Source organism: Fusarium oxysporum, genomic scaffold (genome assembly GCF_000149955.1).
Source record: "Fusarium oxysporum f. sp. lycopersici 4287 supercont2.40 genomic scaffold, whole genome shotgun sequence".
Classification (NCBI taxonomy): Eukaryota; Fungi; Ascomycota; class Sordariomycetes; order Hypocreales; family Nectriaceae; genus Fusarium; species Fusarium oxysporum.
The window spans coordinates 94,523-121,256 of NW_017264847.1; the positions used below are offsets into that span (position 1 = coordinate 94,523).

At 46.8% G+C, this 26,734-nt stretch overlaps 13 protein-coding genes across 13 annotated transcripts; 4 read left to right on the forward strand and 9 right to left on the reverse strand.

Moving 5' to 3' along the window:
* Positions 1 to 3,149: 3,149 nt before the first annotated feature.
* Positions 3,150 to 3,611, reverse strand: FOXG_16971 (uncharacterized protein; the record flags this gene model as incomplete). The annotated part of the gene is made up of 1 exon (XM_018396997.1): positions 3,150 to 3,611. The coding sequence occupies one exon, from the start codon at positions 3,609 to 3,611 to the stop codon at positions 3,150 to 3,152; it is 462 nt and encodes a 153-aa protein (XP_018257812.1).
* A 959-nt stretch (positions 3,612 to 4,570) lies between these two features.
* FOXG_22643 (uncharacterized protein) lies at positions 4,571 to 5,375 on the forward strand (the record flags this gene model as incomplete). Its single annotated transcript, XM_018403048.1, has 3 exons — positions 4,571 to 4,680; positions 4,863 to 5,070; positions 5,124 to 5,375. The coding sequence occupies 3 exons, from the start codon at positions 4,571 to 4,573 to the stop codon at positions 5,373 to 5,375; spliced, it is 570 nt and encodes a 189-aa protein (XP_018257813.1).
* A 460-nt stretch (positions 5,376 to 5,835) lies between these two features.
* FOXG_16972 (uncharacterized protein) lies at positions 5,836 to 7,607 on the reverse strand (the record flags this gene model as incomplete). Its single annotated transcript, XM_018396998.1, has 3 exons — positions 5,836 to 6,066; positions 6,123 to 7,210; positions 7,276 to 7,607. 3 exons carry the CDS (start codon positions 7,605 to 7,607, stop codon positions 5,921 to 5,923), a joined length of 1,566 nt encoding a protein of 521 aa, XP_018257814.1. The 3' UTR covers positions 5,836 to 5,920.
* Positions 7,608 to 8,725: 1,118 nt separating this feature from the next.
* FOXG_16973 (aldehyde dehydrogenase (NAD+)) lies at positions 8,726 to 10,475 on the reverse strand (the record flags this gene model as incomplete). Its single annotated transcript, XM_018396999.1, has 5 exons — positions 8,726 to 8,877; positions 8,937 to 9,866; positions 9,926 to 10,018; positions 10,074 to 10,270; positions 10,345 to 10,475. 5 exons carry the CDS (start codon positions 10,473 to 10,475, stop codon positions 8,726 to 8,728), a joined length of 1,503 nt encoding a protein of 500 aa, XP_018257815.1.
* A 678-nt stretch (positions 10,476 to 11,153) lies between these two features.
* Positions 11,154 to 11,531, reverse strand: FOXG_16974 (uncharacterized protein; the record flags this gene model as incomplete). The annotated part of the gene is made up of 1 exon (XM_018397000.1): positions 11,154 to 11,531. One exon carries the CDS (start codon positions 11,529 to 11,531, stop codon positions 11,154 to 11,156), a length of 378 nt encoding a protein of 125 aa, XP_018257816.1.
* A 694-nt stretch (positions 11,532 to 12,225) lies between these two features.
* Positions 12,226 to 13,830, reverse strand: FOXG_16975 (uncharacterized protein; the record flags this gene model as incomplete). The annotated part of the gene is made up of 1 exon (XM_018397001.1): positions 12,226 to 13,830. One exon carries the CDS (start codon positions 13,828 to 13,830, stop codon positions 12,226 to 12,228), a length of 1,605 nt encoding a protein of 534 aa, XP_018257817.1.
* Positions 13,831 to 14,584: 754 nt separating this feature from the next.
* On the reverse strand, positions 14,585 to 14,969 carry FOXG_22644 (uncharacterized protein; the record flags this gene model as incomplete). Its single annotated transcript, XM_018403049.1, has 2 exons — positions 14,585 to 14,737; positions 14,793 to 14,969. The coding sequence occupies 2 exons, from the start codon at positions 14,967 to 14,969 to the stop codon at positions 14,585 to 14,587; spliced, it is 330 nt and encodes a 109-aa protein (XP_018257818.1).
* A 1,436-nt stretch (positions 14,970 to 16,405) lies between these two features.
* FOXG_16976 (uncharacterized protein) lies at positions 16,406 to 17,106 on the forward strand (the record flags this gene model as incomplete). Its single annotated transcript, XM_018397002.1, has 2 exons — positions 16,406 to 16,813; positions 16,861 to 17,106. The coding sequence occupies 2 exons, from the start codon at positions 16,406 to 16,408 to the stop codon at positions 17,104 to 17,106; spliced, it is 654 nt and encodes a 217-aa protein (XP_018257819.1).
* Positions 17,107 to 17,118: 12 nt separating this feature from the next.
* On the forward strand, positions 17,119 to 17,402 carry FOXG_22645 (uncharacterized protein; the record flags this gene model as incomplete). The annotated part of the gene is made up of 2 exons (XM_018403050.1): positions 17,119 to 17,138; positions 17,195 to 17,402. 2 exons carry the CDS (start codon positions 17,119 to 17,121, stop codon positions 17,400 to 17,402), a joined length of 228 nt encoding a protein of 75 aa, XP_018257820.1.
* A 249-nt stretch (positions 17,403 to 17,651) lies between these two features.
* Positions 17,652 to 19,375, reverse strand: FOXG_16977 (uncharacterized protein). The gene is made up of 5 exons (XM_018397003.1): positions 18,991 to 19,375; positions 18,771 to 18,934; positions 18,286 to 18,721; positions 17,978 to 18,236; positions 17,652 to 17,920 (listed from the first exon to the last, which is right to left on the reverse strand). The coding sequence occupies exons 1-5, from the start codon at positions 19,321 to 19,323 to the stop codon at positions 17,787 to 17,789; spliced, it is 1,326 nt and encodes a 441-aa protein (XP_018257821.1). The 5' UTR covers positions 19,324 to 19,375; the 3' UTR covers positions 17,652 to 17,786.
* Positions 19,376 to 20,150: 775 nt separating this feature from the next.
* FOXG_16978 (uncharacterized protein) lies at positions 20,151 to 21,899 on the reverse strand. Its single transcript, XM_018397004.1, has 3 exons — positions 21,222 to 21,899; positions 20,733 to 21,167; positions 20,151 to 20,679 (listed from the first exon to the last, which is right to left on the reverse strand). The coding sequence occupies exons 1-3, from the start codon at positions 21,850 to 21,852 to the stop codon at positions 20,519 to 20,521; spliced, it is 1,227 nt and encodes a 408-aa protein (XP_018257822.1). The 5' UTR covers positions 21,853 to 21,899; the 3' UTR covers positions 20,151 to 20,518.
* A 1,386-nt stretch (positions 21,900 to 23,285) lies between these two features.
* On the forward strand, positions 23,286 to 24,805 carry FOXG_16979 (uncharacterized protein). Its single transcript, XM_018397005.1, has 4 exons — positions 23,286 to 23,560; positions 23,614 to 24,392; positions 24,444 to 24,495; positions 24,540 to 24,805. Exons 1-4 carry the CDS (start codon positions 23,442 to 23,444, stop codon positions 24,640 to 24,642), a joined length of 1,053 nt encoding a protein of 350 aa, XP_018257823.1. The 5' UTR covers positions 23,286 to 23,441; the 3' UTR covers positions 24,643 to 24,805.
* Positions 24,806 to 25,243: 438 nt separating this feature from the next.
* FOXG_16980 (uncharacterized protein) lies at positions 25,244 to 26,453 on the reverse strand. The gene is made up of 3 exons (XM_018397006.1): positions 25,671 to 26,453; positions 25,523 to 25,620; positions 25,244 to 25,469 (listed from the first exon to the last, which is right to left on the reverse strand). Exons 1-3 carry the CDS (start codon positions 26,404 to 26,406, stop codon positions 25,287 to 25,289), a joined length of 1,017 nt encoding a protein of 338 aa, XP_018257824.1. The 5' UTR covers positions 26,407 to 26,453; the 3' UTR covers positions 25,244 to 25,286.
* Positions 26,454 to 26,734: the final 281 nt, after the last annotated feature.

Here is a 26,734-nt window from a genome sequence, read left to right on the forward strand (position 1 = left end):
GTTTACGACATGGTTGAGACAACGTCTTAAGGCGCGGGGCGTGGTGTTCAAGCCTATGACGGTACAGAGTCTCGATGATCTAAAAGACTTTGGTATTGAAGATCGAACAACCTCTGATAGCCAAAGGCAGACGTTAGGATGACCGAGTCGGGAACCTGATACAGTATTTGCTGACTCGAGATGCAGAACCTAGCTCTGGGACATAAGGCGCTACCCGAATTCATGACTTCTGAGAAAGCCCAGGACTACAAGATTATGTAAGACATTGCGACGTCATACTCATAAAGATCTCAAGAGCACGGTGGGACAAGGACCGAGAAGGTGATTGTCCATCGGCAGAAGGTTGTGTACGCCTATAGGCAGAAAGCTGGAAGGTTTACGCATAAGTTTGGCATGGCACGAGCAGCGAGCGAACTCGTGGTAGAATATGTGTATGTGATTCGTCGGTCAAGCTATCTGTAGGGTAATTTTTGTCAGTTCGTCTAGCATCCCCCTGTTGATTTCTTTAACGTCCTTCACGGTCTCGGGAATAATGACCTCGCGCTTGTAAATAATTTAGTATAAGATTAGTAATTTACCTAAGAAATATTATAAAAATATAAGAAAGTAAAGCTTTAAATAAAGTTATATCCTTACTATTATACAACTATTTATAATAGGTATACTTATAATAATTTTATAACCCTTTTTTATTATATATTTAATATAATTCTTAATATAAAAAGAGTAAGATATAATTTTATAACCTTTAAATACAACAAGACTATTACAACCCCGCGGTTACATCACGTGGCCCCTACAATTTATCCTAATAACACTAGGACCACTCTTATCTTCTTTAACCAGTAGGCTAGACCTTCTAATGCCTCCCTTTAGCATTTAATATATTTAATAAGGTAAGTATCCTAAATAGTATATTTAATCAATACCTAGTAACTAAAATTAATACGTTAGATTTACTATATTAGATATAATTTTACTTTATAACTCTATAAATATTAAACTTAATATAGATTAGTTTACCGGTTTGAAACCTATTTCGTTATATAACAGGTTCTAGAGAACCCAACCCAGCGCCACTATTAAGCAAGACCTAATCAAATGTATCTAGTATAAGTAAATTAGGCATTTTTGAACGCTCGAATACTATTCTCGTGGCAGAGCCTCCACATTCCCTGGTCTACTATGTGGTCGGCACTAGCCGGATGAAACATCGGATGCAGGATTAAGGTAGATCCCCTGTATTTCATCCCCAGTATTACGTGAAGTGGCCTTTCCATAATAGGTTAGCGTTCCGTTAACGGCTATAGTGGGTTCAACCTGGACAATCTCATAGGCCAGTCCCCATAGCTGACAAATGCCGATGGAAGTCGAAAGTGACATCCCATTTCATGATTCAAACAAAGACCAACAGTAGAGACTTCTCTCGTCCATGATTCCCTCAGCATGTATCAACCTCCATCAATTCGAAGTCGATCACAGTCAGCACCATGGTGAATTATGGTCGTCCATCTAAGGATTGCGCACCATGTAGGAAGAGAAAGATCCGGGTAGGTATTCCTCCCATATGCCACTAACTAATTTCGTTGACACAAACTAGTGCGATCTGATCCCAACGGGTTGCACTCAATGCCGTAGAGTCAACTTGACCTGCCATGGGTACCGCGACCCAAAAGAGTTGGTCTTCCGTGACGAAACTCGTAACGCGATGCAAAAGGTTATGATGAGACGACCAACCGCCCTACTACCGCCCACTCTGCAACTCAGTTCCACTGTATCATCCCGGCACGCTTTTCTATCGCTCTACATTGATAGATACTCATGCGGCTTTCATACCCTTGCCTCACTTTTGACCGAGTCATCTCCCAGCGGACTTTTACAAGCTACTGTCGATGCTGTCAGCCTGGCCTTCATGTCGTTCCAGTTGAATCGCCAGGATCTAGTGCCTCTTGCGAACAAGCGTTATTTGGCTGCTATTCAAAGCTTGGGAATTGTAATACGTTCCTCCCAGCTTTCAACTAGAACTGGAGTCAACCAATTAGTCAATGATGAGACTCTCCAGTCCGTGCTTCTCCTAGACCTCTACGAGAAGATGGCTTACCATCATTATCAACTATCGGAATTCCTAGACTCCTCATTAAGCCACATCCAGGGTGCCCTCTCCATAGTCCGGTCTCGCCCGAGAACAGATTACTTAAACCTAACCACCCAACAACTCGCTACCCGTACTGTTATTGCACTTACTCTCAGCTATGGCGCGGCTGGTGTTTCAATACCACAGACACTACAAAGCCTTTATCATCACCTGGACAGCTACATACAGAACGAAAAGTGGACCTTTATCGGCTTATTAATGAGACTTATCAACTTTCGTGCTGATACGCAAAGCGGCAAGTTAAATTGTCCAACCATCCTCGCTCAGGCAAGGGACCTTGATAGTCAATTTGCTCATGTAGAGAGCAAAATACCACGCGCTTGGTGGCCACGACGCGTCAACAATTTCAGCGCCCAATCATTTGACCACTACTATGAAGTCTATCCTTGCCATTACACAACTCAAGTCTTTAATGCATACCGCATCATGCGTCTAGAGTTAAATAGCATCATAAGGGAGCTTCAGCCTTGCACTTCAGTTTCTGAGACAATTGCTGAAGTAACACAGGCGATCTGCGCAGCTATACCCCAATTTATTCTTCCCGGTGTACGACCTGAGAACAATTTACCCTTTTCGCCAATGCAGATATTGGAATGTTCTGGCACTCTGACTTCCCTGTATATAGCTGCACAGGTCTCTGCAGATTCGGCGATGCGGGAATGGATTCTACGGCTCTTGACCTATATGGCTGATCAGGGCGTCAGGTTGGCCCATAGTGTAGCTCATATCCTAACGTCTGAGCCTGTAATGGATTACTGGGCTGTTTTCAAGATGGTTGGGAGCTGTGCGGTCACAGCCTGATGTATCTTAGACTCGGATAATCATCATGCCATTGTTGGTTTATCATTTCTGTTTGTCAGGTTTCAAGCCAGGAGAGGAGATTATAGAATTCATACACTAATACGTGAAAGAAGAACCTGCCACGATTGGGCTTTATCAATGAATCTGTAGGAGGTTGTCATGGTAGTCTGTTGTTTGTCTGCCTCTGAATAGACTACTCTACTTGCTGAGCTATGGCGGTGATGAGGCCATTGAAACGCTCATCCAGATCCTCCTTCAAGATGCCCATATACTCTTCCGGCACAGGACTTCCCTCCGCAATCCAACGAAAGCGAGTCTTGTTCGATCCAATGGGGTCCAACACAGTGGTTCCAAAAGCAATCATATCTGGATAATCGGGTCGTCTGACCCTGAAGGTCATGGAATGGTTGTCGGCGTCGTATGCCGTCATCTCCTCAGAGAACTCGTATCGTTTGCCTTTGTTCTTTCCGGCTGGGTACTCATATGAAAAGGTGCGAATGCTTCCGATTCCAAAACCCTTAAGACTGAGTTTCAGACAGCCAGGGTACCAGGCTTTCTCACCACCAAAGGCAGCGACAAGACCCCAGACTTCGCCGATTGGGGCGTTGATCTCACGGGTTACGGTGATGTAATGAGTCAGGGGTTGCTCCGACATTTTGAAAGATGATGGAAGTGGACAGATTGTTGATGTTCTTAATATTGGGCTGCAAAGATGAAAGTAGCGTGGAGAAGAGTGATGTCTTTCGATCTGGTTTCTCAAATTTGCACACGGGCACTTACTTTAAATAAGGCAAAGAGTTAAACAAGGTTCGAATAAATCTAAATTTCTCCATAGAATTTTTAAACTTTTTACTAATCAAAAAGAAAATTAAAACTCTTTCATTTACAAATCAAGATGATTAAAACTATAGAACAATTAACTAGACTGTTTTTTAACGATGGGGCTTCGTTTAGTAACCCTCCTCATCACCTAGCTTTTATTAGAGTTACGCATGTCGCGAATATGGCCCGTAATGGGGACCATGTCAATGAGAGAAGATGATGAGTTAGTACGAAAGTGTTGCCTCAAGAGGACTAGCTCGCCTCGCCATTCATCATTAAGGATAGGATAAATTAAAGTACATACTGTACCTACCCCCACCAAATTCATGCGTGGCGCACACGGATGGATTACCTTTTTAGGAATAGAAATAAGTTCTTGGTGTGTTTGTATTCGCTTTTCTATACCGTGGCGCTGGGTGATTCATCATACTGAGCAGACTTTGTCATCATTGCAGCTAACGCAAGGTAAACTTGAAGAGAACCAAGCTCGGTGTTTTCCCCTTATTAGTTGCTTCCTCTTGAGGTAATCGTTCCGTTAAATACTTAAATCCATGTTAGATGGGCCAGTTTCAAGCCGTAGTAAGGATCAAGGTTCATTTTTAGATACTATTTGAGAACATCATAGGAAGTCGCGGATTTATCGGCTCAAAGTTAGGTCCGATATGACAAGTTTTATATATATCACCTGCCGATTCTCTCCGTTAGTCTTGGTCCTATTTCTATCTATTTATTTCATATTGCTTTATCTCCCTCTCTGTACTCGTTCAGCATTCTAACTCCAGAACCTACAATATGAAGCTTCTCGTGACCGGTGCAAGCGGTTATGTTGGCACGGAGATTATACGTCAAAGCCTTCAACTACCTCAGGTCACCAGTGTTGTTGCTGTTGCTCGCAAGCCTGTGTTCGTTCCTAGTGGGGCTGACCCAGCCTGACTCAAGAGTATCATTGTGAAGGACTATGGAGATTATCCAGCGAGTGTAAGAGATGAGTTTAAGGATGCAGCGGCATGTATCTGGTAAGAATTCCTTGGCGTTTGTCCTGACTCCTATCCTATGAGACCTCCCGGCTGACTGTAGTTGCCAGGACTGTTGGTATCACACCTATGGCCTATAAATCACTCGACTCTGAACAAGCACGAAAGATTTGCCTTGACGATACGTTGGCTGGACTAGAAACTATGGTCAAATCTTCCGTTAAGAAGCTATTCCGCTTTGTCTATATGAGTGGCGCCGATGCAGAGAGAGATCAGACTAAGACCTCGCCACTTCTACCTGAATACTTCCTGATGCGAGTCAATTCTATGACTGTTTCAAATGACTGATAATAAAGCTAACGCGAAGAAAGGGCGAGGTTGAGAACCTAGTCTTTGGATTTGAAGAAAAGCACCCAGATCTAGTTGAAGCAGGTGTCGCGAGACCGGGCTTGATTATTAATGACTCTACCGACGTGAAAGAAGTTATGGCTCGCCTAGGTAAGGAGGTCACAACCATCAAGCTGGAATCAGTTGCAGCAGCTCTCCTTCAGCAAGCTCTTCATGGGACTGAGAACAAAACTCTTTGGTCCGATGATTTGAAGCGTCTTGCAGGATCTCAGTAGGATGATTTACCTATACCTACTACTACTGTACGCAGTCGGGCCTGTAATTAGATAGAATACAATAAAACTAGTCCGTGCACATTGCTCTGTTATCTTTGCACGCGTCGTGTGCTTTGGCGGTTGATAGGCAGATAGGTATCTGTGTTTCTAAAATAGCACAGGTCCTATCTTAATTCCCATATTTACTTTAGCTCTCTCTGCTACCAGGCTGCCTCCCGCTGTGCTATTCCACTCACTACCTCAAGTGGCTTTTTAATCAAGGTCCTAATAGCCTGCTGTTGTTTTCGGAGTAAATCACTGTCTTAAGGTTATAGAGCCTTGGGGAATTTAAGTTATAAAGCCACTCTAAACTTTACTAGAGCTAGAGCTAAACAAATCTATAAAGTTTAGAAACATAAAAATGCTTTTGGATCTTGATTTCTTTACATAAGATCTAACAACAAGACATAAAATAATCAGTGTCGGTTTGCTTCTGTTAACCTTTTGCCTTCTAGCTCCAGTGCGTCTAGACTTGGAAATATGCCTCCCACGCCCACCATGTGTTCTTACATCTTCCTAATATACCCGAACTTGAGCGCCAATCTATGGCCTACAGGTCCTGCGAGGTAGGCATCTTCCAATTCCATACTTCCATGGTCATGCAGCGTTGTCGTGAAGTTAGTGTACACGCTTGCAACGACATTCTTCATGGCTGAACCGAGAATTAGCAAATATCACAACTGTGTTCCAGTGATTGACATTACTTACAGAAATATGCAAAATTGCTTCCGATGCACATGCGGCCTCCGCTTCCAAATGCCCAAAACCATCGGCGCATGGTGGCGAGATGCTCAGGTGATGAATCGATCCACCGCTCTGGCTTCCACTGGTCTGGCTCGGGAAAGATCTCGGGCGTGCGATGCAATGAGTACGCATAACACTGAACGGTAGTGCCGGCTGGAATGTTGTCGTGACCTCCTAGCGAGCTGGGCTTTGGGACGCGACGGGGCTGACCACCTGGGACAGATGGGTAGAGGCGGAGAGATTCTAATATGACAGCCTCTAGTAGCGGAAGTTTGTCGATGGCCTTCGGCGCAGGCACTACCCATTCTCCTTCGGCCGGTGGCGGGAAGTACAGTGGCGGATCGAGGGTGAGCAACTCTTCTCGCAGCTTTGCCTGAAGTTCTGGTCTCTTGGATAGCTCGTAAAAGCAAAAGGTCAGAGTGTTGCCACTGGTTTCATGGGCTGCCGAGTTGTGTGCAAACATGTCACTGGCGATTTCCAGGCGCTGAGGATATTGACCAGGCTTGGCATGAGGATCGCTCATGGCCTTGAGTGCAAGAGACATAACGACGGGCTTATCCGCATCTGACAAGTCCTCTTCGCCTTGTGCAATGAGTTCCTGCGCTTTGTCACACTTCTCAAGGTTCCACTGTTCGATGTCGTGGAAGCCACTGTCGACCTTTTTCGGAATAAGGCCAATTGTCTTGAGCCAGTTGTTCAGTCTTGGGAACTCGTATTGCCAGAACGTATATGGTGCGGCAGCAAAGAATCCATCCAGGTATAGCCGTCTCTCCTTTTCGTCTTCAATCAGATTGCTGCTCAGCGTGCTTCCAAACTGCCAGGTGATGAATGAGTCCATTGAGTACGAGTAGAATAGCTCGAGCACTTCCAATGGCTTCTTGCTGTCAGCTGCACGGCTGAATACAGGCAGAAGCCTCCCGAACAAGATTTTCTTCATAGAAGCTTGACTTGTACTATCGGCAAGGATAAAAGATTTAGAGAAAGTACCGGAGATGATTCGTTTGCGGGCAGAGTGGGTTCCATTGTCCTGGAAAGTGAAAATGTTTTCCGTACTATAGAGTTATGACGAGATTAGTACCTGAGAATCTGTGAAAAGACAGGACTTAACGTTTATTACTTGTAATTGATGAATCCTCGCGTATAAAACTCAGTCTTAGGGAAGCCTCCCAAGTAGACCTGCTTCAAGCCGCCTTCGAAGCAATTGAGGCTGACCAAACCTGGCGAGAGTCTTAGAGCCTTCCCCTTAGCCATGTGATTTTTATAGACCAGCTTGTTCTCCTGGTGAGTGAGCTTTGCCCACCACAGCCAAAAGGGAGCAACATGGCAGCTCCAATGCGGCGCCGGGATCTTGGCGAGTGGAGATAGGAACGCGGGCTTGATTATTCTCTCGTAAAAAGCTAGTAGAAGCACCAGGCCGGCAGCAACCGCGGGGATATTGAGTGAAGTCATCAGTTGGAGTTGGCTCGGCGTTTGAGTATAGTCAACCGTTGTGTGATTGAGTTGAATTGGACTAAATATGAAAAGACTGAAGAATTATTTAGTTTTACAGGACATCCATTATATCCTTTCGGGACTAACTAGACTGGACGAGCCTTCGGTTACATGCAAGTATCGTAATGGTTCGATGCGTATGTTGCGAAGCAGTCCCTGGCCATTTCTGGCCGGCTAACGGTAGCACATGCGCATCATTGGATCGCGTATTGATCAAAAAAGGCAAGTGGGGAGACGCGGACGTGACCAGATTCACTGTTGCCGGTGATTTTCCCTTGGACTCTGACGGCACCCAACCATTCATCATCTTGCTGTGGTAAGTCGTATCGAACCTAAAAAGGGATCCTCGGGTAAAGCGACCAGTAACAGCACTTCCGGAAATTCGCTTTTCCTATGATATCATCTTATTTCTAAAAACCATCGCGTAGTAGGCTTCCAGCCCATTGCTAGGCGCAGGTGTGAAATCAACCCCACCTACAGTACTAGAGAGACTACTTGCTACAGTGGGTTGTACACGGCACTCGCAGTGAGATTTTACAGGCGTCAGTGTTCCGCTGAAAGGTTATTGTCTAGCCTAGCAATACAACCGAAAAAAGATCTCACATTTACTCGGAGTCATTTCCGTCGTGAGTGGAACAGGCTAGTCTAGTGCACGGTACTCCGGAAGGGTTTTTCAAGAGAACACAACTGAACGCTGCTGAGAGGAGCGCCAGACGAGAGCTAGGCCACTGCACGATAACTCGTGATAACGGGTTGGGATGTTGTCCAAGGATCCCATGACGAAAAAAGGTGAACGATTTAGTTCAAGATGGCATTCAAGACGGAAAATTCGACAGATGAAAATGTAAATGACTTGCAACTAGCATTCGAATGGCTTTTGAGGGATTCCGACAGTACATTACATTCTTGCTCACTGCTCGAGGTAGGCGCGTGATGCAAAGATTAGCTGTAAGGATTATCAACGCTCAATTCTCAACCTTAAATCACGGTCAGGTAAAAAGATAAAGGTGTAGTGACCTCAGTTATATAAATTCCAGTTTTATTAACCCTCTCAGACGCCTTTTACCTCAGTGCATCTAGAGACGATTTCCCAGGTTTACATGAACAGCCTTGACAGATGTGTATGCCAGAATACCCGACTCTCCCAACTCTCGTCCGATGCCTGACTGCTTCACACCACCGAATGGAATTCGGAAGTCCGAGTCGTTGCTACTGTTGACCCAGACCACTTTGAATTGTTAGCTGACATGATACATGTATTTATGGTTGATCTTGCACGTGACTTACTTCCTGCATCTATCCTCTTGGCAATTGCATGGGCTCGAGTAATATTCTCTGTGAAAATCGCAGCCCCCAAGCCGTAGAAGCTATCGTTGGCTCTCTCAATTGCCTCATCTTCGGTCGAGAAGGAGCTGATGGCGGCGAGTGGGCCAAAGACTTCTTCGCGGTAAATCTTCATGTGGTCCTTGACATCAGTGAAGACAGTAGGCTCGATGAAAAAGCCCTTTCCATTGACACCCTTATAAGGTTTGCCACCGAAGCTCAACGTGGCGCCTTCCTGCTTGCCTTGCTCAATGTACGATAAGACACGTTCGTACTGGGCCTTGGTGACCTGAGGGCCTTGGAAGGTTCCAGCAGCATAAGGGTCGCCAACGACAGAGGTCTTCTTGACCTGTTCGACAAAGAGCTCAATGAACTTGGGATAAATCTTCTCGTGGATAAGGAGTCTGCTTGTAGCTGTGCAGATTTGTCCCTGGTTGGCCATAATGCCATAATGAGCCCACTTGACGGCATTCTCAAGCTCGGCATCTTCAAAAATGATAAGGGGTGACTTCCCACCTGTCTCGAGGGTGATCTCTTTTAAATTGGTAGCTGCCAGTTTCATGATCTCGCGACCTGTGTTTGTAGACCCTGTAAAGGCAATCTTATCCACGTCGATGTGACCTGCTAGGCTTGCTCCAGCTGTGCGACCAAATCCATTGACGATATTGATTACACCAGGCGGGAAACCGGCCCTTTCAATAAGAGTGGCAAATAGCAGGACAGATAGAGGGGTCTGTTCGGCAGGCTTGAGCACAATTGCGTTGCCAGCAGCCAGCGCCGGGCCGAGTTTCCAAGCTGCCATTCCCAATGGATAGTTCCAGGGAATGATCTGGCCACAGACGCCAATCGGTTGTCGGTTCGTATACGCGAATTTGTTATCGTTGGTAGAAATAACTGCAATGACAAGCCGTATCAGTAAAATTCTTTTGTCGTTCGACAGTTCTTCCACTTACCTTGGCCTGAAATCTTATCGGCGAACCCGGCATAATAGCGAAGCACTCCTGTCAACTCGCGAACGTCTCCTTGGGCCGACGAAAAACGCTTCCCTGCAAAAGTCAGCAATCTGCAAGCGACGGATGGGTTTAGAGTTGGCTGCTATACCATTATTCCAGGTATCGATCGAAGCAAACGTGTCTGTCAACTCTTCAGCCAGGTCGGCCAGCTTTCGCATGAGCTCGCCACGCTCTGTCGGGCTAATTCTTGACCATGGCCCTCGGAAAGCTGCGCGGGCTGCTTTCACAGCATCGTCAATGTCTTGCTCGCCACCGGCATGGACCTTGACGATTTCTTGCTCGTCTCTATAAGATGTGAGTTTAGGTCAGCAGCCCCAAATGATGTGGAGGCAGGGGGGAAAGGGTAGTTTTGCGCTTACATGGGGCTTACGACTGTGATCTTTTCGCCAGACTTTGCCTCGCGCCATTCGTTGTTGATGAACAGACCCAGAGGCTGCTCGACTGAGCGTCCATTCGGGGCCGTAAGGGTCTGGAAGAGGTTTGCAACCATGATTTGCGAATGCGAAGTTTAACGAATCGGAAGACTTCGACTTGGATAGAACATGGTTGAGGAAATCGAAGCATTAGCGATGATTATATTCCTGTTCAAGGAGTCTGGGTACCATAAGTTCCCGGTCTGCATTATTACCGGTAGCTTGACCTTCTCTCATGACTGATGGTACCTAGCTTAGTTTGCGAAGCGCTAGGAGGGCGGTGGGTCAAGTACACCTCGCGACCTGTCTAGATTGGGCAAGTCATGCCATGCATGAAAAACCACAAACCCCAAGCTAACAGTCCCTCGTGTCGAAGCTCGATTCGGAAAGGTTAGATGCCATCATAGGCTAGCTCTCCTCGGTTGTACAGCAATCGAGCTGGCTTATCACCCCGCGGCAGTTGGAGGGGTAAATTGGAAGGGTAACTTAGAGGGGTACGGAGCGGATGATGTAAGGTTAATTACTTGGCTGATGAGTCCCTGTCGACTTACGAGCCGTGAAAGGAAGCTACGTAAGATAGTGGGGGGGGGGGCACCAGTCATGAATGCAATCACAGGTGAGATCAAAGTTGGAACAAGAGTCGATCGATCAATTGCATAGAAGAAACCAATTCGATTAATTCTAAGAAAGGCAAAATGCAATTCTTTATTCATTGATACGTCTTTCGTAACCCAACATTTACTATTCTCCTCGCTCTAAATCAGCGTGATTCGTTCATTATCGATAAACACGGCGACATTGGCAAATTCGGGTCCAAACTCAAAGTCCACTGTAGTTCCCTTCTTTAGGTACACAAATTGGTCTTTTGTCAAGGTGAATGTTTCTCCTCCATGAATCGCGAGCTTAATCCACCCCTCGGTGACATAGAAGAACTCGTCGCAGGGGTAGGTTAGTGTTGCAGTACCACTCTCTTTGGCAGCTCCGGCAACGATCTTGCCATCAGCAGACCGATACAGGACTGATTTAGATCCTGCGTATTCGGGGAAGTCTTCCCACGGGAAAGAGTCCCAAGTGCCGTAAGGGGTGTCTTTGGGGGCGTTGGAGCCCTTACTGTTGGGAACAGAGGGAGGCATGGCTGAATATTTTGTTTTGAGAGAGGTTATGTTGTTGCTTATTCTGAGAATTTGGGGAAGGATAGATTGGCAGACGTGCTAAAGACAATGAATGGTTTGGGTCTGGTAAGAAACGCGCCTGGAGCTGAGGGTAAAGGGCATAATAAAAGATCACGGGCAGTATTCAACTTGCTCACATTTTAGTCGAGTTCGTCAATCAACTGCATTAGGAAATTTTGGGCATCATCATGTGCTTCGGATGTGTTAGCTCACCCACCTCAAGGTGCATCTGAGGTCGCTAATTTTCCATGTCTGGTAAGTTGATCGGCTCACTAACTTCGGATGCGGGGGTTGGAGAACAGATCTGTTAGTACCGAAGGGCCCGCCCGCAGATACAGTGGGACATTAATAATGATACTGTGCTTGATATTCCAAAGGCCTCCGAGACCGGTTCTTGCAAACAGAGAACTTTGATTGCGGCAGTCAAACATAGCAGGTCTTTTTGTTGGGTTTCTGGAGATACTGCATGCAATCTATCACCGCCTAAAAGGGTGAAGCTATTTGGTCGTTGGCTACACCAGGCGGCATCCAAGTTACAGCGCTGCGTCGCTCATTTACCTTCAATCGCACGGTCACAATCATCGTCAATTTGCAACCCAAATAATGCGAACAGCATGTACGTATTCTTATCATTGCCTATGTCTTCACTTGTAAATCAAGAACCAGTAAAACCGGGAAACCCTTCCTTAATCTCCTTCTGTGCCCACTCCCGGTAGCGATTGAGACCGCCAAAGTAAAACTTTGTACTTGACTTGCGCCCCTCAACATTCGCCCCAAAGATCCAGCTGGCAGTTGTCTTGAACAGTGAGCCCTCTACCAGCTGATCACAGAGCTCGCTCCACTGCTGCTCCGCTTTGTGTGAAACCTCCATGACGTGATTCTGCTTGTTCTTCTCAGCATGTAGAATGCACTCGGTGATAAGGTCAATCTCGCTTTCAATGACAACGGGGAAATTGGCAAACGCGCCCTGTGGCCCAGACACGATGAACATGTTGGGGAAGCCAGAGCACGCGATTGCACCATAGGCTGTTGAGCCATTCTCCCAGTGTTTCTTGATAGACCTTCCGTTTCGCCCTGTTATCTTGATACGCAGGTAATTGCCTTCAATTGCGTCGAAGCCGGTGGCAAAGATCAAGGCGTCGAGTTTATGCACTTCGCCGTCCTTGGTCTTGATACCCTCCGGTACAATTTCTTGAATAGGTGTCTCTCGAAGATCCACGATATCCACGTTGTCGCGGTTGAAGATTTGATAATAACCTGAGTCGCAAAGAGGCCGTCGGGCGTAAAGATCGCATGGCTTCAGCGCCTTGGCCTTCTTGGGATCCTTGACAATTTCGTCAATCTTGCTGCGGATGAAGTTGCACGCTTCCTCGTTCGCGTCGAGGTTTGTCGTGATGTCGCCAAAAGCACTGAACATGAAGCGGAAGCCGTTGCCCTTATCCCAGACTTCCTGGAACGCTTGACGACGTTCTTCAGGTGTGACCTCCATTGTCTTCCGCGTGCTCTCAGGTACACCGAAAGCGGTTGATGAGGACCATACGTCTCGCCAGATCTCATCGTAGTTTTCGTTAATCTTTTCACGGTATCCATCAGGAATCTGGCCTTGGCCACTAGGGACCGAATATTGTGGATGGCGTTGGAACGAGACAAGACGACCAACCTTGGGAGCTATCGCCGTCATGACCTGAACACCCGTTGACCCATTGCCGATAATACCGACTCTTCGCCCCTCCAACTTCAATTTGTCATCCCACTTCGCTGTGTGGACGATGTCGCCGGCAAAGGAAGAGATACCGGGGATGTCAGGGTAGTTGGGCTTCGACAGGAGCCCCAGGCAGTTCACCAAGTAGCGGGCCTTGATGACCAGATCGCCTGAGCATGAGATGATCCATTTGCCGTCTTTGTCATCCCAAGACGCTGACTCCATCTCGGTCGAAAAGCGCATGTATTTCCGAAGATTGTGTTTCTTTACGACGTGTCGCAGGTAGTTGAGAATCTCAGGCTGGTAGACATAATGTTGCGACCATGGGTAAGTTCGTAGATCTTCCTTGTCCCACGAATAACGATAAAGGTAGGTTTCTGTGTCACTCATGGCGCCAGGATAGGTGTTCCAGAACCACGTACCACCGACATCACTAGCCATGTCAATACATTGTATGTTAAGCCCCGCCTTAGTAAGCTTGTAGGTCGAGTAGATGCCTCCAACTCCGGCACCGACGACGAGAGCATCGACCTCGAGGGTTTCAGGCAAGGATCCCATATCGGACTTGGAAGGCTGTGAAGATGTAGGTACAGTGGTTTTGCGGCTTGGGTATGTAGGCTTGGAGGACCGAAAGAGACTGTGAGAAATAGAAGGGAATCGACCGATCATGTCTTGAGAATAATATTCTTGTTGAATTGAAACGCCAACATTTAATCTATTTATTTTCCTTAGCTGGACCTCTCTGCTTTAGTCTTATGTATTCACAATTGCTCTCACAGTGTGCAAATCAAGCCAACACATGCTTAGGCTAAAGTAGCTGACGCTAAACTACAGCACAAGTTGTCCAGTTCTGGTTATTTCGCGAGCCTGGTGCATGTAGCACTTCCGACTCACTTTTTTTCACAAGCTAGCTGCCGACTTTCTTTCTATGTATCATGAACCGCCAAACTCCATCATGAACCTACAGGTAAATAGTACGGATACTGCCCGCCCAATACGAACCTGGTTATGGTGGATCGGGTTCTCGACCGCGCCCCCGCATCTCGCGTAAGTGTCAAATCGGGCAAGAAGCAAGATGAGTCCAAGTGGCGAATTGCAGGGTTATCATGATAGGCAAGACATCAACATCAGAAACGCGAAGAGATTGCCTCAGAACCCGTGTGGGTAAAACAATTGACGGCTGTTGGGTAGGGCACATACTAGGTAACTCCTCTACACAAGACACGACACAAATCACGGTCTTTCTTCTTACCCATGGGTGGCAAGCTCGGCCTTTAAGCTTCAGTGATTCTGTACTGAGATAACTCTCTATCTACTCACTGGCAGCACGCCAAAGAGGAACCAGGTATCCTTCATTTCCAATTACAGGATCCTGTGGCATGGGAACTTGAGCAATCAGCTCCAGTAATTCTGGAGCCTGATCCAGCCGCCTCTCTCCGTTCTCAGATATCCATCTCGGCGAACCCTCGTTTAGAATCAGCTCTGAGGTAAGGTAGGTGTACAAGTCAATAAAACCTTACCTCAGGGAAGAAGGATAGATAGCGATAATCACCTTCGTCGCGGACGTTGGAATGGCCGGTGCCAGCCGGGTGTATGACCACGTCTCCTTCTCTGAGGGTCAGAAGTAAACCAGGCTTATCATGCCGTTCGCTCTCTGATGAAACTCCGTCGGTATCATCAAATTTTCCTACTCCCATCAGAACGTCGGATGACCCCGAAAGAATTGCTATCAAGTAGTACGACACCATGCTCAGCCTTTTTTCATTTATCAGATGAAGCCTCACGGGGCTTTTACATACCATAACACTCATGGACATTAGGATGAAAATGGCGTCGAGAAGTGGCTACCCAGACAATACCCTTCGACAAGAATTAAAGAGATCCCGAGATAGCTTCGTTGGAGCAACCCAACGGATGACTTGTTACTCACTGCTCTCAACCAACCATTCTTTTCAATCCATGCCTGCGCTGAGTCGATCGTCCGCGGACTTGGAAGAACGTTGCGATAAACCAACACCGGCATTTTGCTGTTGGGGCAATACTCGGTAGGTGGCAAGAAATATTGCTCTGGTGGTTTAATTTTTGACTGAGCTTGAGTAGTCATTGCAGTAAGGAAGTGATTGTCACAAACTGGTAGTTTCAGGGCTATTCTGATCAAGGCTCTTACAACAGATTTGTACCCTTTAAATGCTTCATTGGACGATTAATAGTGTTCATGCTTCTTGGGCGGACGTTGGAGGGTTACCAGAAGAGGCTGTTTTCCATCTAGTGGCCTCTGATTACACAGTCTAGGTTATACGCAGCTTGTTATTGTTCTTGCGCAAGACTGTCATGGTGTACATCATTAAGGCCTGAATGGGTTAGTCTAGGTATACGGCCATTGTCAATGAGGGTTTAGTGGCAAGTGAGTGGGTGTACTCTGTGTGGCCCACTATTTGTAGTCACAAGCAAGCATTCGTGGCTCAAGCCACTCGCAAACTTGACTAAAAAGGAAACTAAAGAAGAGATCTATCCTCCTTTCTCTAGTCTCAGTTGAATTGCCGCGAATCAACTTCCGGAAAGCGTTGAATTACCGAGAGATGATGGCGCGGTCCAAAGTTCGTTTGGCGCCCAACAAGCCCCCGGCTAATTACGCGATGAACCTAGACATCCGAAGGACTTGATATAGCAACACGTATGGGGGATTCACTTGCTATGAGTTTTTTAATGCGGCTAATAGTTATGATAGATATGCTAGTGTTGTCTGCGGTATATTATATGGATGATTTATTTAGTGGTGTGAGACAAGTAATGCTGGCATTTAGATAAGTTAGGTAAGGGCCTTATAGTTATCCCCTGCTTATGGCTACCCTGGGTAATATGGAAGACTGATTGGCTGCAAAGTAATTGTATAAGATCTATAGCTATTAGGCAATTTTATGAGACAGCAAAGCTGCTTAGAAGAGCATTCATGTGTGGCTTATTAGGGAGGCTGTATATTAATGTAATTTATTAACAGGGTCAAAGGAGTAGCCCTCTTTATTCTAAATAAGGCGATCTCCTTGGTGCTGCCCCTCCTGCCATCTCTATGGTATATGCGTGTTATGTGGCAGCTTCGTATTAAAAGGCCGAAGAACCTTCTCTTAAAGATTCCATGCCAACCAATGGAGTTCAGTATTTTATAAACCGCAGAGATCCTACTTCTAAAGTTGTCCTTCCCGACGTCACACTAGTCCGTACGGGAATGGAGGATTTGCCAAACCCAGATGCGGATCCAAACGCCCCTCCACACGAGCAAGAGCCCAACTCGACGTGGCAACGGTTTAACTACGGCTTCGGTCCCTACAACGATGGCATTTTTACTCAATCGTCTCTTGGTATTGTTGTCAAAATGGGTATCTGGCTCATGGTGAACCCTGGCGGGTATCAGTCATACTTAATCACTATTCCTAAAGATAAGGATCTTCACCAGGCCATTGAGATCATTCGACCGCTTCGGACTTCAATGGTGCTCCAAAATGTTCCCACTGTTAGACATGTACTTTTGGATGCAGCTGTCATGGTATGAGCCCAGCTTAACCACTGGAGCACAGCTGACAATAACTACAGGGATCTCGAGACAAGTTCACGACTTCGAAAAAGCCACTCAATGATAAGGAACTCGATGAGATCTCAGAGAAGCTCAACCTAGGCCGCTGGAATTTCTATGGGGCGCTTTATGGCCCTGAACCCATTCGGAAGGTTATGTGGGAAGTTGTCAAGGATGCTTTCTCAGCCATCCCCGGGGCCAAGTTTTACTTCCCGGAGGATATGCCTGACAATGTTGCTTTGCAGACTAGAGATCTTACCCTCTAGGGAATTCCCACTATGACTGAGCTTGAATGGTCGTAAGTTCTCCATCTCACCCGATATCATTTTTGACATATTAACCGCATTTCAACAGCAACTGGCTGCCCAATGGAGCTCACCTGTTCCTCTCTCCCATCGCCAAAGTCACAAGCGACGACGCGGTCGCTCAGTATGCCTTGACCTGCAAGCGTTGCGAAGAAGCAGGTTTCGACTTCATCGGAACATTTGTCGTGGGAATGAGGGAGATGTATCACATAGTGTGTCTTGTTTTTGACCGTCTTGATCCAGAGTCATGCCGTTGAGCGCACGCCCTCATTAGTCAGTTAATCGACGATGCGGCGAAGAAGGGCTCGGGCGAGTATCGCACTTATTTGGCATTGATGGATTAGATTGCGCAGACTTATAACTTTCATAATAATGCGCAGATGCATCTCAATACGATAAGCAAGAATGCATTAGACCCCAAGGGAATTTTAGCGCCTGGTAAGAATGGGATATGGCCAAGCGGCTATAACGCAAAGGACTTTGCTGTAAGTCCACAGCGCTCTACAAAGCTGTAGCAGGGTAATAGTTTAGATTCTTAAACTAAGAAGTGAGGTTGAACATAACAGTCTTGGTCTTAGTCAATGCTTCCAAAGCATACTTCACCCCTTCTCTGCCGGTGCCACTTTCAGTGGACAGCAGGTTTAAATCTTGGCTTGGGTTGTCTCCTTGGCCAGTTGTGCACGGAACTGCTTAGTTAGTTGCCTAATCGCCAAGTCCAACAGAACATCCTCGCTTCCACCAGGAATCCTGGCCCCAGGCACTTCTCGATAAATCTCTATATCGTCGTGTCAGCTCTCTGTCTCGGTATAAAAGCATCTGCTGAATAGCTTACTCTCCGCAATCTCGCCCTTGCCCGTACGCGTATAACCGTTGCCGCCGAACAATAGAACAGCGCATCTCGCACACTCGTCAAGAACAATGCCAGCGTTGGCTTTGCACAGAGCGGTCAGACCACCGAGTTCTTGGTCTGCTGTTTCCTTAGACATCTTGGAGAGCTGGTATGCAAATGATTCTACCCAGGACCATTGCGCTTCCAGGATTGCACCACACTTAGCCAGTCGGTGACGTACCACGGGTTGTTCCATGAGAGTCTTGACAAAGTCAGCTGTGAATCACATCCACTCCACCTTCTAAACCCACCTTGTTGAATGCCTTGCGCTGAAGACAATAAGCGAAGGCGCTGCTCAGGGCAACTCGAGCCTGACGGGTGACACCAACAGAGATAAACATACGCTCGTGGTTAAAGTTGTGCATGATGTACTTCATGCCCTCGTTCTCACGCCCGATCAGGTTTTCCCGTGGGACTCTCACATCATCAAGTTCGATAAAGGAAGTTCCCGCCACAATCTGCCCCGCAACTTTAAGTCGTCTCCTTGTCACGCCAGGATGGTCCTTGAGCGGGACTAAGATTAAAGAAATGCCTTTTCCTCCAGAGTTTTCCCCACCAGTTCGGACTGCCATGCTAGCATAGTCTGCCATCATTCCATTGGTAATCCACTTTTTGGTCCCGTTGATGATATATTCGTTGCCACTCAGAGTAGCCGTCGTGGTGATGTTGGCGACGTCAGAGCCAGCACTAGAGACGAGATCAGTAAAGCTCTCATTGAGTGATATCTTGAACCCACTCTGGCTCCGTAATAGCAATACAGATTCTCTTTCGCCCGACTAAGAGATCTGGGAGAAATCTTTCTTGTAGCTGAGGCTCTGCATAATGCAACAGAGGGGGGATACCAAAAGCAACGCCAGTGGTGATGGAGCCAGGTGGTCCAGCAAGGCCGGAGCGGCTCATCTAGTGTTCAATACAGTCAGCATCTCGATTGATAATGCACCCGTGGGGTGCCATACCTCATCTGCATATATCATCGTATGCAAAGTGTCCCATTCCTTCACAGGTACCTGGCCGGGCATATGAGTTATGCCTAGCTTTCGAAGCCATTCTACAGGTAAAGGCGCTGGCAAAGACGGCAGGATGAAATTACCCTTTGCAAAGACCTCGAATAAGTTGGATGGTACCTCCTCTGCTGATTCCCAGTCCAGGGCATTCTTGTTTAGGTTCTCATCGACGAATTCGCGACAAGCAGCCTGGAATCTGCGATGCGACGCGTTGAAGTACGGCGACGGGGCGCCTCTAAGCCACGGGGGGTCTGCGAAGGGGACTTGGTGAACCGCAGGGGGCATTTTGGAGGTGTTTCTGGAGATAGCAAGAGTTTTACAACAGTTAGAAGGTATATTTAATGAATCGTAAGCTTGCATATATAAACAGTATTCCAAGGCTGCCAACTTCAGCGGCAGGCTTTTCCTATTGAGGAAACATGCCTCGGCATAACTACGTGGACTACCCTAAGCAAGCCGAGGCTGATTTTCGAATTTTCCTACCAACTCTCCCCTGTAAAAATTCTTTCTTGGCACGCACTGTTAGTGCACTGTTAGGAGCGGGATTTTCTACGGGCTACTCGGCCACACAATACTGCGGGGACGCCATCGGCTCCCTAACAGCAGTTTTCAGAGAAGGAATTTTGGAGAGTTCACCTTCTCTGACAACACCTTTGTCGGATCTAATGGCGGCACCTCAGAACCAGAACGCCTTAGATATCGGAGGACGGTGCCCGTGGCATCGGTAGCGACATCCTCCCGATCAACGACGCCGATTGCGATGGGTTTTTCCCCTTTGAAGGCAAGCCGCACCGCCGGCCTCTGATTCCTTCCCAAGGTTTTTCCCTGCCGCCACGACAGTCGACTACGAGCTACAACTTGGTTACTGGAGATTGTGGACTGCGTCAGCAGATGTAGTGATGCGTGAGAGAATTCTGGTCGGTGGAAAAAGCTCGACAGTAGATTGCCCCCGAACCCGCTGACGGGTGACGGGCTTGAGAAATACAGCACCTTTTGTGCCATTGGTATGCTGGATGGTGAAGGAAGCGGGGTTTCCCTGTACCTAGCTAGCTCAGCACGTCTTTTGCTCCAGTAGGAGATCTGGCTTCGTTACAGCCACCCAGACGAAAAATATACAAACAAACAAACAAACAAACGAATTTTCCTACCCACTCAAGTGTCTCATTCCGGGTCTGATCAACATGGACGTGCCGAACGTCAAAGCTTGGACTAGGACTGAGAGTCATTTCAATTAATTGCTGGCATTAAGCCAGCCGCTTCCGCTCCCATCATGTGAGAGAGTTAGATTCTTCAGCGGCGACACGTATCTTCGACTCATCGACACCTTGACAGCTGCGAGTGGATGCCTCTTTGGCAGCGTCTTGATGTTGATGTATTTTCTTATGCCAGCTTGGGCATGCAACCACAGGACCGAAGGGTAGTCCATTGCCAGAGCGACCGTCGCCGTAAAGAGCTGCCTGGCCGTACGTGCGTGATATCCTTATAGTTTAAATGGCGTTTTAGCATTTGTCAGTGTCTCGAATCCAATAAATAGTGGATGTCCACTAATGCCCGCTGGACGCTGACTCAATAATACGTTCTTAGTAAAAGGCATTCTGTGACCCAAATTAAAGGCCAGTGCATTATAAGCTGGCTCTAACACTGCTGAAGTTAGCGGGCTAGTTAACATCCTTAATGATAGTATAGGCACTAACTTGGATTCATAGTGTCAGGAATAGTGCCATTGCACAGCCACTTAGGAATGGGTTTCTCTTTTGAATCCAGTGCAGTGTGTAGCTCGAGGGCCGCCTTAACACGCACACCAACGTCCGTGGATCTCCACACGTCCATACCTTGGATACGCAGCGTCTCGGCGATGTGAGAGATGGATGAGATGCCAAAGCTGGTGTGGGCAAAATCTCGGCAGGTCTCCTGCGTGATGCCACTAATTGGGAAGGTTTTTTGATTGTGCCAGAATTTGATAATCTCCGCGGTGGTATTGATCCCACCACGGCCTTGCACGGGATACTTCCCATCAGAAGTCAGGTAGATGTACGCGGGAACCCGGCCGGAGAACAACTCCAAGGACTTTTCGTAGAGAGCTGCATCTTCAAGGAAGACGGCAGCCCCTATGGTAGACTCAATCATCACTACGAGCGTCAGCAGATCCGCTAGTGACAGTAATACAGAAGTAGTGGACCTACCTAGTTCCCAGTTTCCATTCTTCTGCGGGGCGCCGTCCTCGATGATGGGGATGTAGGCGTGTCGTAGCATGTCAGAAAACGTCTTGATACTCTTCTTGGACCAGTGTTCATAGCTCGAGCGCATGATTTCACCTGCACGTACCCAATTAGCGGCCGACCAGGCCGCCTGCAGTGGTGCGTTGCTGTTGTTGTGACCTTGGATCGTGCTAGACCAGGCATCCATATAATGGATGGATTTCTCAGCATAGTGCTTGTCCTTCGTGATCCACCATGCCAATGCGTTCATATATGCCGCCATGGAATCCTCGCGCTCCTGATAACACCCAATGTTGGGTGTCGATGTCGGTCCGCACTGGACCGTCTCATATGGCTCGGCCGTTCGCGTAGGCGAGATGTACGACATGTTTAGCATGGAATCCAATGCCTCCGTCCAAGGATTCTCCTTAGCCTCGATCTTCTTGGCAATGTGGTCAAGCTGTGGCCCAGAAACAAAAACTCCTGGATGATCCCATGTCTTGGGCGCGTTGGTTGGAATGGGAAAATAAGGAGTCGCTTTACTATCACTTGCCGCATATACAGATTTAAGGGCAGAGGAAGCTTCCAAACCAAGCATCAGGAATTGGAGCTTCATCTTGTCAGTGAAATTAGTAATAATTTAGCTTGGTAGATATACAACGCTACTCCTAATTACAATAAATATTATAGCTCTAATAGCTATTTTATACCGCATCATGTTAAAGGTGCCTGAGGCACCTACATGCCTAACAATCTCCACCAATAATGTTTTACTAAAATTCGAAATTTTCCACTAATTAGCTAGTCCCCTCTGTTCTTCTCGCTCACTCCTCAGTTCCAGGTAAAACGTTTGACGCTTTAACTTCTTGTTGTATCTCCATTGCCTCTTAACATATCGCTTACCGAAATCCACTTCACCGCGAAACAACCATCTCCAGTTTCCCTAAAGCTTTATAAAACAAATTTTATAACCGTAATCGAACAATCCTGAAAATTTGAACCCGCCCCATATATCCGCACCCTTATTCGAAAAGGTGGCTGGTTAAGACTTTGGATATGAGTGTTTGAATATGCTGATAGCAAAGTCATCTTTGTCGCCAGCTTTCCAGATGATATACTCCTGATAGCCAGCCCAAGAACCTGAGATAGCCTTGTTCACCTCCATCCAGTTTATTTTTTCAGTTTGTCGTTCTAAGGCGCTGAGCAGTGACGGCTTTTAGCTGATACTTAGAGTCGATTCACTCATGTGAGACTGAATGAAATCAAAGGTGGCCTGCGGATACTTAATTGCTAGGTCTATAGGAGCTTGAACTCTGCCACATCGAAGTGAAATTCCTAGTCATATAGTATAAGACTGGTCGTCCGTTCATATCCCTCAAGCCAACACTTGCACCATCCTTGAACAGTTTTTGAGCGATAGGCAAATATCCCTTGGCCAACGCAATGTATAGAACCTCAGTGAGAGAGTGACTGGTCAACGAAGGCTTGTGCCCAAAACGAGAGGCTAGGTCAGCCGCCGTTTACTTATTCTTTGAAACAGTATTGACAGCGGCTCCGTAGTCAAGAAGTAATTCGATTGTTTTCTCGCTGCCACGCCGTGCCGCATAATGCAATGGTGTTTATCCACATTATATTATACTTGGTTTATTTATTATAATTTTAAAATATTCTTCCTAACTTAACTTTTAATCTTTTTTACTTATAATATAATAGCTATATTATTTTAATAAATATTATATAAAATAGCATATAATTATATAATTATAATTATTAACTTATATAATTAGCCATAGTTTTTATTTAACTATTAAACTTATTTCAAAAATAATTAATAGAAAAAAACTTAAAAAGAATTTGTATACTGATTTATAAGAATAGATAAAGCGAAATTAGTGAGAAAGCAGTGATTTAGGTTAAAGTTGTTTTATAGTTTAATACGGTGCTCTGGTTGCTTTACATTGTGGAGTCTTGAGGTCACCATCGGTGGCGTCTCTTGTTATTAGTCCAAAAATGGTAAGCCGGGAACCTCGGCCTCATCGAATTGACAACCTTCTACCAGACACTTGATGCGGGGTAGCTATTTCCTCTACAGCCCGAAGACCCTACCTATAGAAGGAACTATCATAAGACTCCTTTGACATTATCATTGTCGAAGTCACCTAACTTTTCTTCCACAAGTTCGGATCATATCTTCTCCCAGCTGTCATGAAGTCCGTCGTATTCAAAGGAGTCAAGCAAGTGGCTCTTGAAGATCGGCCGAAACCCACAATTCAAGACCCAACCGATATCGTTGTAAAGGTTAAGTACACAGCTTTGTGTGGAAGGTTTGAACAAAATGTCAAAACGATACAGTTTATCACGTACTTACTTCTCACAGCGAACTTCATGTCTTTCGCGGCCACCAACCTTCCGGAACCGGCTTCATCATGGGCCATGAATTCACGGGCGTCGTCGATGAAGTTGGCTCTGCTATCACCAAACTCCAACCCGGGGATGCGATCGTAAGCCCTTTCACCGTGAGCTGCGGAGAGTGCTTCTTTTGCAAACATGGGTTCTCGTCACGATGTGACAAAAGTCTTCTCTTTGGCACTGTTCCTCTTGATGGAGCGCAGGCTGAGTACGTGAGAATTCCGTATGCTGAAAGTACTGTCGTAAAGGCTCCTGAGGAGATTGACGACCTGAAACTATGCCTGATGGCAGATATCTTCCCAACTGGCTGTTATGCTGCATCTAATGGTCTGAAGGATTTGAGTAAAGAGCAAGTGGAGGATAGTATCGTTGTTCTGATCGGTTGCGGACCAGTGGGCATATGTGCGCTCATCGCCGCGTTGGAGTATAAGCCCAAGGCTATTCTCGCAGTTGACGGTATCGAGTCTAGACTATCACTTGCCAAGAGTCTTGGTGCCGAACCATGGAATTACCTCACCCAGAAAGATGATCTGGAAAAGCGAGTCAAGGAATTAAGTGACGGTCGTGGCGCTGATGTGATCATTGAAGTTGTTGGACATAGCTCAGCTCTAGATATGGGCTTCAAGCTTCTTCGACCCTGGGGCATCATCTCTAGTGTCGGTGTTCACAATGGGGAGATTCCGTGGACTGGCAATCAGGCTTACGGGAAGAACCTGACTATTAAGATGGGCAGATGTCCGGTCAGGAGTAAGTTCATGTCGCGGGCGCTGGGAGTCACTTTCTGACTTTTATCCTTAGGCATCTTTGAAAACTCTCTGAAGCTGCTGGCAAAGAAGCAGCATCTCCTAGAGTAAGTGGCTATGCAAGTCAATATGACTAAACTAACCTGTCTAGTTTCATGACCGCGACGGTAATGCCGTTGAGTAATGCTCTTGAAGGCTACGAGCTTTTCGACTCGATGAAAGTTCAAAAGGTCATATTTGACGCGGAGAAATAAGAGATGTATCAAGGACCAAGTGTATCAAAGTCTTGCTCAGCTTGCTAGCTTATGACAGGTAGTCAAACTCGAAATACTAGCCTCTGATTGCGTCTCGTGCGCACGTAACTACAAGACTTCAATCAGTGCCGGTTAACCGGTTCTGCCTATTGCGATCCTCGCCGATTAGCTGAAATTGACGTTGAATGAATGTTTGACATATTGCAAGTGGGGTTCCAACGACAAGGCTGTACCAACTGCGGTAACAATACATTAGCATATCGTGCGTGGAGCTTCGGATTGTGGAGGCTCTAAACTCGATTATCAATTGCCGTACGAGTATGGCAGAGTGGGAACATTGTCTGGGTCAAAGTGCATCGGCAATCCTCGTCTTGGAGGAAGTGGCACTAACCCTCGATGCCCTTAGATTGGTTACCATGCTCCCTCTCGTTGCGACCCTGGTGACTGTGGAGGCTTTTAAGAAACTTTGAGAGGGTTAATATCACTTGGTTATAGCTCGGCGTGGCATCTAGGAAGTCGAGTCTTAGGGACTACTAGTATCAGACAATTGACAATTACTGCTGCTTATACAACTATTAAATCACGCATCGCTGAATTATATGTTTATTCTAACACAGTATTAGATATTACTACTATTCAATGTTCTACATGGATGAGTAGGTATAGCACAGCGGGCCAGCTCGGGTATCCATATAGTCCTTCACCACAGGCTCTACATCAGCTAGACGCATAACAGGCATTCTATCGTTGATCTCGGCAGTGTTCCACTTGTTGGGATCGTTAAAGCCAGTATAGTCAGCCAGACGAGTGGCGTTGCGACCTTGCCACTAAAGAATAATTAGCAAATAGGAAAATTTAGAGGGAAGTAGGAGTATCTTACCTTGGCCCAGACTCGGTCGACATTAGCGTGGTGAAGGAAGAAGAGGGGTTCGTTTGGTGAAGTAGCGGGGCCCATATCACCGAAGATGATGCTGTGAACTATTGACATGTTAATATTTTCAAACCGAAAGGGCGTGGAGATGACGTACTCTGAGCATGAGGCAAGCCCTCAAGCATATCAGACATAGAGTGATAGTTGTCAAAGCTATAGATGGTATCCATGACCCGAGAGTTGTAGGCAGTAGCCTGCATATCACCAAGGATCTGGTTACCATCCTCATCCTTGCCAAGACCACCGTTGAATTCGCGGGTGAAGCAGTGAAGACGGTTACCAGGAGTGTTCATGTCAGGCCATCCCATAGCCAAAGTAAGATTCGTGTTGGCAAAAGGTCCATCGACGACACAGCGCTTGAAGCCAGGAACATTACTGCCAGTGAGTTTCGCATCACCACCAAATCCAGTCTTAGGGTCAAAGAGGGGAGAATTGACGACGTCGTTCTTATCAGCGTCAATCGTCCAGTCCCAGTATGGCTGAACGCCCTTGTAGTCGCACTCATCGCGAAGCATATCCTCATGAAGCTGGACGTACCAACGATGCCAGGGGAGGAAATTCGCGACAAAGTGGATGTCCGTGTTGAGAGTGAAGTGAGTATAGACGAGATCGTCCATGCGTGTTGTGACATCGTCGACATCCTTGTATGCCTTTTTGGGGAGGTTGCGAAGACAGACTGCAGCGCGGAGATATTCTGTCTTTTCGGCGCTGGTGAGCTCGCGCCATTCTTTGCGAACAACGGGATCGGAGCATGAGCCTTCTGCACGGGCTACGGGGCTGGCGATGGATAGGGCGGCGAGAGCCAGGCTGGCGAGGAATGAGTGGGCGAGCATTTTGTGTAAAGCGAATGTGTTGGAACGAATGACTGATTGGGGTAACGAAGTACGAGCTTGGCTGGTAGACTGAACTGCTCGGAGGACTGACAGTAACTTAAATAGCAATCAGCTGCGAGGCTCGTCCCCTGTAATGGTGTATCATGGGTTATTCTCCTTTCCGGAGCTACCGTTTAGCGGCATCTGAGAATACCGGCATGCGGGAGATGCCGTCCACTAAGAAAAGAAGTTATCGAGGAAGTGGAGCAAAAACCGTTGAGCCGGTTGCAAGTATCCGTAAATACGAACTTTAACGTCTTCGGTCATCTCCTCCTTCTAGAAGCCAAGA

Bases quoted from the DNA above. Each gene is read 5' to 3' on its own strand.
- FOXG_16977 (XM_018397003.1), bottom strand. From the start codon at position 19,323: ATGCCCCCTGCGGTTCACCAAGTCCCCTTCGCAGACCCCCCGTGGCTT. The intron at 18,935-18,990 runs GTATGGCACCCC...ATTGAACACTAG, and splicing joins CGATGATATATGCAGATGAG to ATGAGCCGCTCCGGCCTTGC. The intron at 17,921-17,977 runs GTAAGCTATTCA...ACGACGATATAG, and splicing joins CAAGGGCGAGATTGCGGAGA to AGATTTATCGAGAAGTGCCT.
- FOXG_16978 (XM_018397004.1), bottom strand. From the start codon at position 21,852: ATGAAGCTCCAATTCCTGATGCTTGGTTTGGAAGCTTCCTCTGCCCTT. The intron at 21,168-21,221 runs GTAGGTCCACTA...TGACGCTCGTAG, and splicing joins GAATGGAAACTGGGAACTAG to TGATGATTGAGTCTACCATA. The intron at 20,680-20,732 runs GTTAGTGCCTAT...TAACTTCAGCAG, and splicing joins TCCTGACACTATGAATCCAA to TGTTAGAGCCAGCTTATAAT.
- FOXG_16979 (XM_018397005.1), top strand. From the start codon at position 23,442: ATGAAGTCCGTCGTATTCAAAGGAGTCAAGCAAGTGGCTCTTGAAGAT. The intron at 23,561-23,613 runs GTTTGAACAAAA...TACTTCTCACAG, and splicing joins TACACAGCTTTGTGTGGAAG to CGAACTTCATGTCTTTCGCG. The intron at 24,393-24,443 runs GTAAGTTCATGT...TTTTATCCTTAG, and splicing joins GGGCAGATGTCCGGTCAGGA to GCATCTTTGAAAACTCTCTG.
- FOXG_16980 (XM_018397006.1), bottom strand. From the start codon at position 26,406: ATGCTCGCCCACTCATTCCTCGCCAGCCTGGCTCTCGCCGCCCTATCC. The intron at 25,621-25,670 runs GTACGTCATCTC...ACATGTCAATAG, and splicing joins GGGCTTGCCTCATGCTCAGA to TTCACAGCATCATCTTCGGT. The intron at 25,470-25,522 runs GTAAGATACTCC...ATTATTCTTTAG, and splicing joins TCGACCGAGTCTGGGCCAAG to TGGCAAGGTCGCAACGCCAC.